General features: G+C 36.5%; 2 protein-coding genes across 3 annotated transcripts in view; one reads left to right on the top strand and one right to left on the bottom strand.

The window, feature by feature from the left end:
- Positions 1-2197: 2197 nt before the first annotated feature.
- On the bottom strand, positions 2198-9151 carry aifm2 (AIF family member 2). The gene is made up of 9 exons (XM_073873029.1): positions 9133-9151; positions 8198-8398; positions 8009-8124; positions 6617-6736; positions 6409-6501; positions 6224-6332; positions 5485-5637; positions 3012-3212; positions 2198-2630 (listed from the first exon to the last, which is right to left on the bottom strand). The coding sequence occupies exons 2-9, from the start codon at positions 8370-8372 to the stop codon at positions 2476-2478; spliced, it is 1122 nt and encodes a 373-aa protein (XP_073729130.1). The 5' UTR covers positions 8373-8398; positions 9133-9151; the 3' UTR covers positions 2198-2475.
- Positions 9152-10689: 1538 nt separating this feature from the next.
- Positions 10690-16466, top strand: part of ninl (ninein-like) — a 33208-nt gene continuing 27431 nt past the window's right edge. Inside the window, exons 1-4 of one of the 2 annotated variants that reach the window (XM_073873026.1) lie at positions 10690-10929; positions 12153-12364; positions 12491-12587; positions 14480-14673. In XM_073873026.1, the coding sequence (XP_073729127.1) occupies positions 12182-12364; positions 12491-12587; positions 14480-14673 (474 nt within the window). In that variant the 5' untranslated portion in view covers positions 10690-10929; positions 12153-12181. The remainder of the gene's footprint in view (positions 10930-12152; positions 12365-12490; positions 12588-14479; positions 14674-16466) is intronic. The other variant, XM_073873028.1, reaches the window with a different exon arrangement.

Below are 16466 nucleotides of genomic sequence, written 5' to 3'. Positions count from 1 at the left end.
ACCAACAACCATGACACGCTCAAAATTGCTTAAATCACCTTTCTTTCCCATTCTGACATTCAGTTTGGAGTTCAGGAGATTGTCTTGACCAGGACCACACCCCTAAATGCATTGAAGCAACTGCCATGTGATTGGTTGATTAGATAATTGCATTAATGAGAAATTGAACAGGTGTTCCTAATAATCCTTCAGGTGAGTGTATATCAGTGCGAGTGTTGTGTCTGAAGATTCACACCAGCAATGTTTATTTATAAATTATGCTTTTAAAATGACTAAAATATTCTAATTTAACTAAAGCCTAGTCCTGTGGCCGGTTGCATAAAACTTTAAGACTAGCTTTAAAAGTTAGTCATGAATTTTTTTCTTCAAGACTGATCATAACTGTTTAAAGTATGTTACATAGAAAGGTAGATTGGTCTGATTTAAATCCAAATAATAAGACTGATTAGCCCTAACTAATTGCTAGTTAGTCAGAATCATACTTAAGACGCAGTCTTAACGTCACGGCTATGTTTATGCAACCGGCCACTGGTTTAAGCTAATCCCTGTCCGCCCCTTAAAGGTGAATATAAGACAAAAGTCACCTGTTTTAACATAAACAATTTACAAAGTCAATGGAGCAACACATTTGTATTTTAATACTTCTATCTAATGTGAGCATATTGAGACCATTGGCTCACAAGTGTTAGGTGATAAACTGTGTGGGGATGCATTAAATTGTTCAAAAGAATATCAGTTTGAAAATTGGTTAAAAAGGTTACAGCGTCAGTTCCTGGACTGCAGGTCTTAGAAACTATAGTTAACTTAAAGAAGTTATTTAATGTGAAAATAAAGTGGAAAACTATCATCTTTCTTATAAAACAACCTAACATGATAAACATGTCCAAACAGTTTTGACAAAAGAGATATTCAGTAAAGGAACAGACTAAAAATCGGCACCTCCGTGACCTTGACTCAACACAAACTGTGTCATGATTCGTGAGCTTGACAAAATTGGAATTTATGGCAGGACTGCCATTTAAAGACCACTTGTATCCAGGGCCAACGTGCAAGGATGTGTAACACGTTATAAAGAGCACAATACTTTGATTTAAGAACAATAATTCAACAGCGGCTTCATGAACACCAAATGCCACTGGACTCCCCAGTCACCAACTCTAAACATGCCAGAACCTTATGCGGAGTTTCCAGCATTTAAAAACCCTAAAGATACTTGGGACGTTACTTGTTGACTTAACATCTCTTGCAGGTCAACAAACCAGTACTTCAATGTTGCCAGATCTTTGCAAGAAAAGCAAGCAACCTGACAAAGTTGGGCAATGAATATGCAACTTATTCAGCCAAATAGGTAAGACAATAAGACAGATCAAGGTGAAAAATAATCATTTAATTTCTTTGATCTGACCAAACCTACAAATTCATTAGACAAGGCTAAACTGCATTATTCAATTTTGTGTAAAACCAACATATTTCAAATTCAATTGAATCAATTGATAAATCTGTCTATGACCATCTATAGGTTATGTGAAAAGCACATGTGTTGCAATGTGGTAGTGGAGAAGCCAGGAAAGGCAGAAACACTGAAAACAAAGTTACAGAAATTTGTTTTGTATTGTTGCCCTCTAGTGGAGAAACATTTGCAGTTTAAACTTAAAGGGGTCATATTATGAGATTTTTCTAAAATGTAAAATAAATCTTTGGTGTCACCAGAGTACGTATGTGAATATTTAGCTTAAAATACCCCACAGATCATTTATTAGAGCATGTTAAAATTGCCACTTTGTATGTGCAAGCACAAATGTGCCATTTTTAGTTGTGTCCTTTAAAATGCAAATGAGCTGATGAAATGCAAACACTGATCGCCATAATTGTGGTTTGTTGAAATTGAAACTTAATTGTGCTGTCAATCTTTTCTCTTTTTCTCTCTGCACTAAATGGCAGAGTCGTGTTTTGATAGTGCAGATAAAGGGCCAGTATTATTGTAATTAGACAAAACCGGCAAAATCTGAATGACCTATTTTTTCACATGCTTGCAGAGAATGGTTTACCAAAACTAAGTTACCGAGTTATTCTTTTTCACATTTTCTAGATTGATAGAAGTACTGGGGACCCAAATATAGCACTTAAACATGAAAAAGAGATTTTCAGGCCATCACCCCTTTAAAACTACCAACAGAGTACAATGAAGAAAACACTGTTGTGAATGTAAAAACGTTTAATTCTTTAACTTGTGCGTACAGTACTTGTATATAAAATGATACATTTAAGTACATGATTGATTATATTAAAGTATGATGATATTTATATTCAGAATATAAAACTTTCTACCAGTTTACATAAATACAGTATATTGCATCTAAAGACAATGATAAATCAAAACATTGTTCGATAATAAACTTTTTTTCCTTCAACACATTTCCTCAACAAACAGTAATTAGGAAAAACTTTAATGTAAACATTGATGGTAACCTTTCATTATTTTGGGGCTTTCTGGCCCATTTCCCCCCAGCTCTTCCACAGCAGCAGACTCTGACTCTTACCCTTAGCGACCAGAAAGCGAGGTAGCTTATAGCCATTAAACTGCCCTACTCCATCATCCTTTCCCATAGCAACCAGCATAGTCACATTTCCTAAAAGAGAACAAAATATTGGTGCATCTGCTAATAGGAATATATAACAGAATACTAATGTACTAATACTAATGTTACCTTAAACAGTAATGATTTACACTACCAAGCTCCAAAATGGACAGAAACAATATAATTACAAAGTGTTTGCTTATGCAGTCAAATTACTAACCCATTAAATTAACGGTTAAAAAGAAAGCTTGTACATTTTGCCTAACATCTCCTTAGTTATTCATAAAAGAAAAAAAATTGTGATCAGAAGAATGTGGGTGAGTAAATGATAACAAAATGTGATACTAAATTAACAATTTGAAAAGCTTTTAATATTACTAGACATTTCAGAAAGGGCAGACAAGGCAACACAAATGGTGAATGATTTGTTACCTGGGCTGTATGAGGTTAACGCTTTTCCAGACAAACTGTTAATAATATTGGTGGCAGCTACTTTTGCATGAAGTCCAGCGTGATATGCCAGCTTGGGCTCACTGATATTGGCACAATCACCCACGGCATACACGTTGTCAAAGCCGTCCACTTGCAAGTGCTTGTTCACCTTCAAAGCGCCATTCTCTGCCAGACTTGCACCTGAAGAGAGATTGCAGCATATGGTTCACATTATTCACATATGATTTAAGACATTTAGCTATCTTTAAGGAAAAATAAAAGGGCACAGCCCCTGGAAGTCAGATACGATTCTGTATGCTTTGCAAAGGAAAAAGCAGGTGCAGGACATTCATTTTGGTGTAGCTGTTTTAGCTGACATTTCATAAACTCAAGGAGCAACCCTACAACACGCAGCAGAAAATGTAATCGGTGACGCACGTACTCGAAGCTTTTCAAATCAAAGCTTAACGATGACCTCTGCTGGTGAAAGTGGGGGAAACACGATGACCCAAAATGTTTCACAAACAATGCAATAATCTTTTAAGCAAAAATGAATGAATGGATAGATGAATAAATTAACGAATCCAGTAAATACATGACAACAATTCCTGGTAACTCAAATAAAGCTTTTGTATTGCGGATGTGGATATTTTCCTGTTTGTAAACAAACTGAATCCACGAAGAGAGGAAGTAAATAAATGTAGGTGCATGCACACATGTATTATATAATATATAGTATATTTTTCAGCATTTGCAAGCTTATTAAACTAATAATTAAGAAATATCGATTTCTTCCGATGATTTGGTGCACCTTTACATTACACCTGGCAGTCTAGTGAACAAGATTAATAGCCGACTTTTAGGCTAGCATTAATGATGCTAATTAGGCAAAATAAAAATGTGACACTATGTTAACACGAATGGGACATCTCGATGCATTAGGCTACTTGATGGAATGATATTAAGCTTGAATTACAACAAAATCATCGGTTACAGTTCATTTAGGCAGTCAAATAGTCTAGGATCAACTAAAGCCCTATAATTTGTCTAGAGCTGTATAACTGCCTAAAGACTAGTATAATTTAGGTACATATTAAATATCATGCTTCACCACAAAAGCCAAATATTTTATCAACCTATCAACTCTCGTAATATAATACACCTTAACAACCCACATGGGCGTGCCATGTATCGGCATTTAAGGGCACGAGCACAGAGTTATTGTTCTTCAAAGAGTTGAAGCAGTTTGTAGTATGAAGCAGTTATGTGGGTGTGTGTGAAACAAAGCTTCGGACATCATTATTCACCTGATTTTGATAGAAAGAATTAAGCATTGATACAAAGATTTACTTCTATTTTTTTCTTTTTTGACACAGGCCTCTGAGCTTTGGTGTCATGGTTACTATCACTGCCACGCAGTTTCAGTTCATCCTTTAGAGCGTTTGACTACCTGTACAGCTCTCATCCTACGTAATGTCAGATTACTGCAACAGGTAGCTTGACATGCAGGTTAGAAAGGTAAGAAAGGTTATTAACTGAATCATAATTAGTAACAGGCTTTTATCTACCCTGTTTTTGAGCCTCTAAAGCTAAAAGTATAGACCCCTTCACGGTTCACGTCACAGGCTGTTCCCACTGTGCATGTCGGGGTCAGAAAAGTCATTACAGCAGATTCAGTTGCGTATTATTCGGTATTGTCAAAAATGCCTACTTACGTCGTGGGCTGTGAAAATCGCACCAGGTCTTCCGTTAAGTTTTCGCGAGTCATGCAGAATCTCAAAAACAAAAAAAATACAACATCTGCAGCTGCAAGCAATTAACGTGCAGACTGAGACAATGCAAAGATCAAAGAGGCTTGTGTTTGTAGTGCTCACTTCATTTGAGGTAAGTCATCATTTTTCAGCACTGTTAGATTAAATTATAAAGCCTAAATTGTATGAACAGTTCGACCCCATGCTGCGCGCGCACCCGATAGTCATTCAATGTTTACAAACCTTGAAGGGGTCTATAGATCGGTTTTTGTGAATACGCAAGGGTCCGCGTACAGTGCATGTGACGCATATTTTGTTATCAGAATAGTATGCACACCGCTGGATTTTTGGAAACACGCATACTTTGTACACATACGTCATGCATGCGAGTACAGGAGAAGGGTGCATTGCATTTTGTCGCAATGCGCATCCATCAAACATCTGCAAGTAAAATAAACTATGCTTTGCATTTGGTTGTGTGTTCAACCGTGTGCATACATTTGTGTACACATAAAATACTCTGGGCTTAAGCCCCCATCAGTGCATGTGTCTAATGTGTAACGGTGTAATTATTTAAAAAACTATTATGCCATAGTCACACACTTTTCAAAACTAAGTTGTATTCTGACCTTTTGAAAGAACTTTTGAAAGAACAAGGATGTGTTGAGTTGAAACTAGCAGAATACTTTTATATACAAAATGCAAATAAACAACACTTGAACCCAGACCGGAGCGGTATGCTTCCGAGTTGATTTTATTTCCTGTACAGCATATGACAAGATCGACTGTGAACTGCTCGTCTTTATTGGTCTTGACCACCATGCCACTCTGACACTTGTTGAATTCCAGCTCATCGAGATTTGACACTTTCTGTCCTGCATGTGTGTAAATAGTACAATAAAGAAGAATTAAAAAATACTTTTAGTTTAATAAAACTTAACATCTTTGGACTAGTGCTGCCTCACGATTAGTCGCAACTAATCGTTTGCAGAATAAGAGTTTTTGTTTACATAATATGTGTGTGTGTACTGTGTATAATAATTATGTATATATAAATACACACACATGTATAATTTTAAGAAAAATATTTATATAAGATATATTTATATATAAAATAAACATGTATATACACATTCAAATGTTTCTTAATTATATGTATGTGTGTGTGTGTGTGTGTGTGTGTGCGTGTATTTTATACATAATTATTATACACAGTACACCCGCATATATTATGTAAAAAAAAGCTTTTATTCTGCAAAGGATTAGTCGCGACTAATCGTGAGGCAGCACTACTTTGGGCATTGCCTTAATGTCAAATTATTTATTGCATCCCATCCATACAATAAATCACCTTCAATTTTGAAGAAAAGCAGATGTGTGATGCCCACATGAGGCAAAGTACCTTAAAATAAGATGCTGCTAAGCAATACCAACATGCAGTGTCACAAACTGAATTATTACCCAGCAACAGCTCCACACCCTTCTCCAGCAGTATCTGCCTGGCTTCTTCTTTCACCTTAGAGAGCAGATCAGGATCAGCCACGTCCTCACGGGGGTGAATCAGGATCACCTAGAATACAAACAGGTTCTTGTATCTTATTGTTAAGAGATCAAATGCTGTGTGGCTATACAGGCATTTACAGTACCTTCTTGTTTGGATATTCTGTCCTGATCTCAGCAGCCATTTCAACACCTGTGGTTCCACCGCCAACAACCAGGACTGAGTTTGCAGCCTGGATCTGCAAAAATAATTAAATGAAAATGTAAAAATTAATCTATACTACTCTTACTGTTGTTAATGAAATGTGGTTTTTGAATTGAGATCATGGAAAGCATTACAGAAGACACACTCACCTCTTTGACAAAATCCTCATACTTCTGAATGGCTGACTGGTAGGTTTCCACAGAATTGTGTTTGCCTGGGAAAGGTCCACTTGTTCCAGTGCACAGAATAAGGTGCGAATAACGCACTTTCTGTTAACACATAATAGTACATTTTAAATTAAAAGGATCTGTAATTGTTTTCGTGTACACTTTATTTCGATAGTCCACTTTAGACATTCTACTACTAACTATAAAAACCTCTGCAACTACATGTAAATTAAATCTAATTAATTTACTGCTACATGTTTACAAATTCTCATTAAAGTATTAGTAGAGTAGGATTAGTAGACCAAGTTGACATGTAGCTGCAAAAATATGGCTTTATAAGACAACAGCGTTTTTGGGTCCTGAAAACGCTAACTTTTAAAGAAGGGACGTTTTTGAAAACGACTCCTTGTCTTTGTGTAAACTATGAAAAAGTGAATCTGTGATAATGGTGACATCATGCGCAATGGCGGCCTGCAGGACTGTGCTTTTGCTGCTCAAGATACTGAGTTTATTAGCACTTTTCCAACACAGTTTACACAATTTTGTCACTTTATAGTCCAGGATCACTTGTATTAAAAAAGCTACCTTATCATCCGTGTAAACAACACTGTTCAATGCTTTGCCATCTTCATTGTGTGTATTTATTGCCCTGTAGAAAAATGGGTATGTGCACAGATGTAGGCCCGGTCCCAAATGGCACACTCCGGACTTGTGGTCCCCCTCAGAGTCCACACTTTGATGACATCATCTAGTGCAGACTTTAGGGACCCTTGATGCGAGTCCACGTGGGTGCACCGGAGACGCATTTTGGGACAGATTCGAGCGTCACGCCGGAAATAGGTAGAAAAGTTTCCCGTCATTGTGAACTCCTCCCTTCTGTCATCTGATTGCTCTTTCGCAAGGACTTCTGGGTTTGTAAAGTTCGAAAAGCCTGCTGCAGTGCGGGCTTCGCTGAAGACCGCATCAAGGGGTCAAAGGAGGCGCTGATGAGCACACTTCGGAGCGTCAAAATGACAGATGGGACACCCTATGGACTCGTTGACTAAGTGAGCACGCGCAATTTAAGGCCACGAGACCGAAAGTCCACATGAAGTGCGCCATTTGGGACAGGGCCGCAGTGTGTTTCTTTACAAGGTAACATCGCCATCTACTGGCCTGGCATGCATAATACTATGGAGCTTTTGTGAATTGGTGTAAACGTGGATCTTTTTTTAAAAACGCAAAGAAAAAACGTTATTTTGTTCTACAGTACATCATTATTATGTAAAAGTATGCTAAACTCAATAGCATAATAATACTGTGATGACTAGTAGTTGACAAGAAGTTGTCTAAAGTAAACTATCAAGGTGTTACCTTGTTTTCTTCTGCTCATACCTTTCCATTGTCGAGCTCAACGGTCTGCGTTTCTTTATCTATCTGTGTTACACGTCCTTGGATGAAATTCAACCCAAATGTTTCTTTGTATGGTATAAAAGTCTGCTTGGCAAAACCTGAAAGAACAAGCTGTTCTGTAATTCTAATCATTCAGATGTCTCATTTTTGTACCATTTATGTTTTGCATACCATTTTGAACCGATGCACGCAGAGCTGCAACGTTGTGATGAAAAGCATCAAGGACGTCAATTAGCATAAATGGCACCCCGTGATGCTTGAGGTGCTGAGCAGCTGCAATGCCACCAAAACCACCGCCAACGATAACCACATGAACGTTCTCGTCAATGGACAGCTGCCCTCCCATAATTCTTCCTGCAAAAGAGTGGAAAGCAATTCAATTTTGTCTTTGTATGGTCTGAACTTTCCCCTCTTTCTGAGCATTTCAACAGTCCTTGCATTGTTTGTACTTAAGATAAGAAACCATGTGAGTCACTGTCACCAGTATTTAATGTAGGCTATGCACTTACAATAAAATAATACAAAAAGAAAATAGAGGGAAAAGTAGTGTTAGTGAAAATAATCCTGTAGCGTATCTTGCTTTTTTATTATAAATACAGATAGGAGACATAATGTAGATTCTCCTATTTCTTTTAACGCACATTGTCACAGGTGGTTTACACTTTACAATACAATTCATGAAACTTTCTGTTACCCAAATGAATGAGTTGATATTTTGCATGTTACCTTTATTTATTTATAGCAGTTTCATCTTTAAATAGCCTATAATACATTTGAAATACCCATTGTGCTTTAAATATTTTCTGCCGTTATCAAAATGAGTTCCCATACTGTGCAAGCACTGTATAATAATATTACTGTATACTAATATAGCAAAGACACGTGCATATACAGATACTGAATTAATAAATACACCAACCATGAGAAATATTTATTGGACTAAATAATACTGTAACTTGCAAGAAACTCGCAAGTCAACGTATACAAAGTGCATGGCCTACATGGTTGCAACAATGTGGCATTCATATATCGACAGAGACGACTAACTTGCATAAAATTGTAGCTCATAATTATTCTATAAATCGTAAGTTTATTAATATACTTACTGTTCTGTGGAAAGATGATCATGTAAGTGCAAAACCTCGATACTTAGTTTTCCCACAATCAGTTCCTTGTCGTTACCTGAGCACCCCTCTTATATCCAATAGCAACGCGAGTTTCATATTTGGTGGGCGGGGTTTGGTATGTTGACGTAAAACATGTGTTCGACTGCATGCGTTCTATGGCGCATGACACTAAAGTCACGCGAGAGCTGCATTTTTTAATCACTCTCGCGGTACGTTGATGTTATATTTCGATCGGCCTGCGCAGCATGGCTTGAAGTCGAACATGACTATTTAACTAAATTTAAAGTTATTTTCTCGTGCTGGTGGGTGGAAAAGTCGGAAATGGTTGGTTTGCAGTATCACTGATATTTACAGATGAAACATCTAAACACTCTATCTTACATTGGCTGTGTTTACATGCATCAATTTTCGTCAATCTAGTTGGAGATGAGAGGTCACGTACAGTAGCTGTGCTGAGTCATGGTGAGCAGAGAGTGATGATGACTTCTTGTATAAGTTCAGTTTTGGGAATTTCTCCAAAAAGAACAAAGGGCGCACCCTTCACCTTTATTATGATCTGTAAAAGCACACTCTCTGGTGTTATAGCCCATTAAGATTTCATCAAGATCTCTTCAAAGTCGTTGTCACAAAAGGAAAAAACTTATAACTAAAATATAATATAAATAAAATAGCCCCAAACGTGAACATAAACTCACTCATCTATCAAAGTTTACATACATGCTATTCTGTCTTTTTATTGTGGAAATAAAACGGGGTTATATAATGGCAGTTTATATAATATTGAGCATAACCAGGTTATGCAAGATCCTGTAATGGCATACTTTTGTCAGAAGGCGGCGTTAGTGATATACAATCAACCATAGATATTATACACACACACACACACACACACACACACACACACACACACACACACACACACACACACACACACACACACACACACACACACACACACACACACACACACACACACACACACACACACACACACACACACACACACACACACATATATATATATATTACATACTGTGTACAATACAAAAATGTTGTCTGCCGATGGGTGGCGCTATAATACAATTTCAGTGTGCTTGAAATCTTCAAAGTATAATGTAAATAATGTCTACTATCCATGTCCTCCATTTTTTTCAATGTTCAGAAAGAAAAACTATAAATAAGAAAATCATTAAAACATCTCTTATACTAGAAAATGTGACAAATGTAATAATGTTTTTATTTGCCTGTTATTAAGAAATTGTCAGCAAGAATGTCTTTTGAATTTTTTCGACAGAAATAATACGATCTGCAATATTATGTATCCTCCGCGTAGTTTTAAAAAACGTTTAAGACGTTTAAAAAACATAACCACGTCAACTAAAGTTTGCGTTTATATAAAAGTGCAAATTTAACTTGTACAATAAAAAATCATCAGGAAATAAAAGTGCTTAGCTGTTTTCATGGTAGGGGTTAAGGCTCGTGTTTGAGTCTCGTCCACCGCCTGACCAGCAGGGGCTGCAGACAGAGCATCTCTGACTCTCTCTCTGTACCTCCCAAAACTACAGTCGGGGGATGAGTGCGAGTCTGCCCTGCAGCCGTGTACTTTTATCCCGTACCGTTATCGTAGATGCCGTATTTATATCGCTATTTAAAGGCCAAAAAGATGTCTGTCTGTGGGCAATATCTCTATGACCATAATGGTTTTTAGTAGGAGAGCGCAATTGATGCTGGTCAGAAAGTGACTTTAACGGCAACGGAGGCAACGTGAGTTTTACGGTAAGATGCTTTACTGTACTGTTGTTATATTAGCGCATAAGACGTAGATTTAGTTTGATAGTCCATCCATACATCTTTCAGGACTCAATGTTTTTAAACCGTACTGGGAAAGTACCACGATCCAGAGTGTTTTCCACCATTGTTTTACATTATTCTTGTCCCTCGTTCCCATGGTGAAGTGTATACCAAACCCGCGAGATGCATTGTGGGATACCTGTAGGCTTTAATTTGTAAAATGCTTAAAAAACACTTTTGTAAGGTTAAGACTCGAATGCTGTTTACTGTTTATGTATTTTATTGTTATTTTTTTGATGTTCGTATTGATTTATTATTTTTACATTGATAAGATGCAATAATGCCACGTTATGTAAAAAATGAAAATATTAAATGAGTATAAAATATATTAAGAACCCCTTTTTGATTTGTGAATAAGGCTTTTTTTAAGATTAATAGTGAAAAATCCAGCTAAGACCTGTATAAACTGGTAGCTGGTTTAAGATGGTCCTCCCATCCTGGCAAAGCTGGTCAAGCTGGTGGATGAGCTGGTCTTCCAGCTTAAAAGTAAAGCTTAAAAAGTGACCAAAACACAAACCAGTTTGCTACACCAGCTAAAACTAAGCTGGGAGACCAGCAAAAACCATCTTACCAATTTATGCTGGTTTTAACTGTTTTTTTTTATAATGGATTTACTGATATACTGATTTGCTTTTTTCAGTGCATTACCCCAAATGTACGTAATGCTCTCATTGGCTAAAGTTTCTAGTAGTTTTTATTTTAATTGTACCAAAACAATAAAATTCTTATCTCTCTTTGTAAAACTAAAGATGCCTTAAATAACAGGAAGCATCAACATGATATAACAGAATAAACATTTAATATTTTGAAACTAGTTTATAAGACAAAGTATAGATATATATATGTGTTTAAAATATTTTTTTTAGCTTAAACTCCATTTCTATTTGTAAATGTAGTCTTTAAGACTAGACTTGCTGTTGGTTCTTTAAACAAAATTTTAAGGGGCTTTTGATAAAAGCATCTGCAAGTATGTGTGTTCACTTGGATTCGAACCCATGACATTTTGCATTGCTAACACAATGCTCTACCACTGAATCAAACTTTATTCTCGTTGTGTGTGATGCAAATGCATGACAAACTACCCTTCCATTATTGCAAGATTGACCACAAAGCTTTTTAACACGTATTATTTTACATTTATATCCCAGAACTAGCAAGCGGTCCAGAATGTTGTGGGATGGATGAGGAGGAGCAGAGTCGCTATGTGGCCCAACTGAAGGCTGAGTTTGACAGCTGTGACACCACAGGCACAGGTTACCTTGACAAAGAGGAGCTTACCGCCTTATGCCACAAACTCAGTTTAGATGCCCATCTGCCCTTGCTGTTAGACACTCTGCTAGGTACACAGCATTATGCCAGGGTAAGATAAGCAGGCTTGCTATCCTCTCTCATTCCTTCTTTGTTTAAAACAGATGTTGTAAACCTAATTCTGTATTATTATGAGATATCATCAGACATTAAAATAATCAATTGTGTTGCGTTGCAGGTTAATTTCGAGGAGTTCAAAGAGGGCTTTGTAGCTGTGTTGTCGAGGTCATTGGATTTTAGTACTTCAGAAGAGGAGAGCAGCTATCTTGAACCAGGTATTTAAATTGCAGATGGAAAACATATATTTATCATTATTATTTTGTTTTTAAAGTTAATCTGGACCTTGTCCACTCAAGGTTTGTCATTTGAAGGACTTAAGGCTCCCGGTGAAGTTGTCTAAATTCTTATCTTCACTGCACAGTGTATTTATGGTTTGATTGTTTTAAAGGGACACTCCACTTTTTTTGAAAGTATGCTCATTTTCCAGCTCCCATAGAGTTAAACATTTCATTTTTACAGTGTCAGGAATCCATTTAGCCGATCTCCGGGTCTGGTACTGTAGTACCACTTTTAGCATAGCTTAGCATAATCCATTGAATCTGATTAGACCATTAGCATCACGTTCAAAAATAACCAAAGAGCTTCGATATTTTTCCCATTTAAAACTTGACTCCTCCGTAGCTACATCGTGTACCAAGACCGACAGAAAATCAAAAGTTGTGATTCTCTAGGCAGATATGGCTAGGACTATATTCTCATTCTGGCGTAATAATCAAGGACTTTGCTGCTGTAACATGGCTGCAGGAGGCGCATTGATATTACGCATTGCCTGAAAATAGTCCCCTGCTATTGAAAGTTACTACTAAAGGGGACTACTTTGAGGCACTGCGTAATATCATTGTAATATCAAATACATTTTCTGTCGGTGTTTGTACACAATATAACTACAGTAGAGTCAAGTTTTAAATAGGAAAAATAGTGAAACTCTTTGGTTATTTTTTAGCGTGATGCTAATGGTCTAATCAGATTCAATGGATTGTGCTAAGCTATGCTAAAAGTGATAGCGCCGGATCCGGAGATCGGCTGAATGGATTCCAAAACGGTAGGGATCAAATGTTTAACTCTAGGGGAGCTGGAAAATTAGCATATTTTCAAAAAAAGTGGAATGTCCCTTTTTAAGAAGTGATGTAAACAGTTCAAAGAAAGTCATATGAATGTCACTGTATTTATAAAAAGTGTTAAGATAAAAAATAAATAACACAGAAAGTGTTTTGATATTTAATGGTTGTCAAACTTGTCCATAGGACTATGAACAATGAAATTGGGACCAACTGGTATAAACAAATATCAAAGTGTTGTGCCAAAGTAAAGTTAGTTTTGAGGACTAGCAAAATTGACATTTTTCAAATGCCTTTTAAGGCCAGTTTATGACTGGACAGTTGTTTTTATTTCAGTAAATGAAGATTAGTTTAGGTTTGTCTTATTGTGTTTTTGGATATTTGATCATATTGTGATGCTGGAAATGCTAAAAAAAGTATGCAAATCCAAAAGCATTTTCATGCAATAAAGACAGTTTGGATATATTTGTAAATACAAATGGCATGTTTGCTCTTGTTTATTATTGCATTTACAACAATAGCTCATAAGAATATGAAGTTTGTGCCAAATGATTGCTTTGGCCTTTTTTACTGAACCCAAAATCAGATTTTAAATACAGATTCTGTTATCTTTTGTGCAAAACCAAAATTTAAATTTAATTTGCAGTCTGTCAGCGTGCATTTATAGTTTTTGCCAGTAATATCTGAAACCTGTGATGAGAAACAGATGTTAAGCTAATCTCTGATTTGGAGATGTTCCATCCTGGTACACTCTTAAAAATAAAGGTGTAGAATGGATATTTGCTGTGATGGCATAGAAGAATAATTTTTGGTTCCCCAAAGATCCTTTTAGTCAGAGGTTCTTTAAAGCACCATTTCTTTGTTACGTTTATAAGTATGAAGAAGCTTTATCTTCTACAAATAACCTTTTAGGGACCTATAGAAATATAAACATAAGAGAACAAATTTCTTATTTTATTAGATGAAAATAAAGATTAGGTTAGATTTTAGATTTCTTCTATCTCAGATGCTGTTATTATCTGTAATGCATAGTTTTTCTGTGATTCTAGCAATCCCAGAGGAAGTGAAACCTAAATATGTGAAAGGAACCAAAAGGTACGGCCGCCGGTCACGACCAGACAAGAATGATTTGGAGCTTGTGGCCGACTCAGAAGACTTGCCATCGTTTGGGACAGACAAAGTAGAAACAAATGGTGTGAGAAGAGCTAAACTCAGACGCTCCACCTCATTGGAGAGCGTTGGGGTGAAGTTCATAATCTTGTTTGCTATGCCATTTCCATTTGAAAGATTGTAGAAATAAAAATTAAAACAAGATTAAGAGATTAATAAATGAACCTAATACATCTAATAAGATAAGGAGACACTTTTATGTTCAAGTGTTAATTCAATTTGAATGCAGATTCAATTGCAAATAGGTCTGTCTGTATGCAAATGGATATTATATCTTAGCACCTTTTGTTTAGACTGCATTTCCACTAAAGTGTTGCATTGTTAGTCAATTGGCCACCTGAGTCAGTTGAATTTGTAGTGAATGGGTCTGGTCTGACCTGGTTTTTACAGACAGGAAGTGCAGTATTATGGAATGTGCATGAGCCTGGCCACGGTGCGGCCCCCATCTTCACCGGACTTTGGTGTTGCTTTTGGCCCGGGATCAGGCATGGTTCGTTTCGTTGAATTTTCTTTCGCTCTCGTTCTTTCTTTTTCCAGGGAGCAGGCGCACTTGTAGGGGAGGTCTGTTGTTTCTGCTGTGTCTGTGCTTTTCTTCTGGAGTCATTTTACTTCTTCATAACAGTGCCATTTCAAACCTGTGCTGTTGAAACTCTTGATTCTTATGTTTTGATATTTAAAAAGCTACTTTGGATAAAGTATCATATTTTATTGGCACTAGAAACAAATGATGATAATTGGAGGTTGGATGTCCTTTTATAGGATGTTACAATTATAGTTGTTTTATAGGGGAGGGAAGATTTCGTTGTTGAAAGTATGTTCATGTTTTAAATAACATTGTATATTAGTGGTGTCGGCAAGGACAACTGTAATTGTTTCTGTTTTTGAACAAAGCTTTAACTTTGACTTGTAACCCATTCCACACAGTTTGGTGCTGCTGTCATGAATGATTACTTTAAATCATGTTGAAGAGAGGTTATGCTATTATTACTATTTTTAGATAAAACAACATATGACATACTTAGGCCATGTTCACACAACATAACAAAGTTTTTTTCTTTTGCATTTTTAAAAAATACTGCTACTTGAAAAAGCGTTATTAAACTCAGTATCTTAAGCAGCACAAACACAGTCCTGTATGCCCCCATTGTCGTTTTGTTTATACTCGCGCATGCTTCTAGACCGTTTCAGCAGCAACAACATAAACAAATGGCTTTTGTGGACCAAACTTAACTTTCGTTAGACTTTCACATTGAATCAATAACAACAGAGTCCTTCTAGAGTAGATTATTTCTGATGACAAGCCAAGTAAATCACTTTTGTTCAGACTCTTAAAATTGTGCAAATTGACATTGCGAATTGAAAATACGGCTAATGGAAACACGTTAATTCAGGAAAAACTTCAGTATATCGCAAAAAAGTGTTTAGGCTCTTAATAGGTAGTTTTTCAGGCATTTCGGTGTATTTCGCAAAACTGCAATAAAACATTTCTGCATTTTCAGGTCGCCTGATGCAAGTAAGTCACATATTATTTGAAGATGATGCGGTAGGTACTAAAACCTCCAAGAAACACCTCAATACGTGTCTGCTCCCAAGTATAAGAGAATTTTCTTGCAAATAATGTTTGGATAACACACCTGCATCTCTTTTGATTTAAAATAATGTACTATTACCTTCAGAAAGCACCTATACGTTGCCGCTGCTAAGTATAAGGGGCTTTCCTTGGCATTAATGTTTTGGATAATACTCTTATGTCTTCTTTGGTTAAAAATAATACCTAGTGCATTGGATGTGATTTCAGTAAACCTACTAACATCAGTTGACATGATGCTTGAAATGACTTATTGCGAGAGGAAAACTAAGTTTCAG

The sequence above is a fragment of the Misgurnus anguillicaudatus genome, chromosome 11, assembly GCF_027580225.2.
Source record: "Misgurnus anguillicaudatus chromosome 11, ASM2758022v2, whole genome shotgun sequence".
Lineage (NCBI taxonomy): Eukaryota > Metazoa > Chordata > Actinopteri > Cypriniformes > Cobitidae > Misgurnus > Misgurnus anguillicaudatus.
The sequence above is the reverse complement of the archived record's forward strand: the minus strand, read 5'-3'. Positions and strand labels throughout refer to the sequence as shown.

Coding starts and splice junctions, on each gene's coding strand:
- aifm2 (XM_073873029.1), bottom strand. CDS start 8,372: ATGGGAGGGCAGCTGTCCATTGACGAGAACGTTCATGTGGTTATCGTT. Junction 8,125..8,197: donor GCGTGCATCGGTTCAAAATG/GTATGCAAAACA, acceptor TTGTTCTTTCAG/GTTTTGCCAAGCAGACTTTT. Junction 3,213..5,484: donor AGCATACCGCTCCGGTCTGG/GTTCAAGTGTTG, acceptor ATCTCTCTTCAG/GTGCAAGTCTGGCAGAGAAT.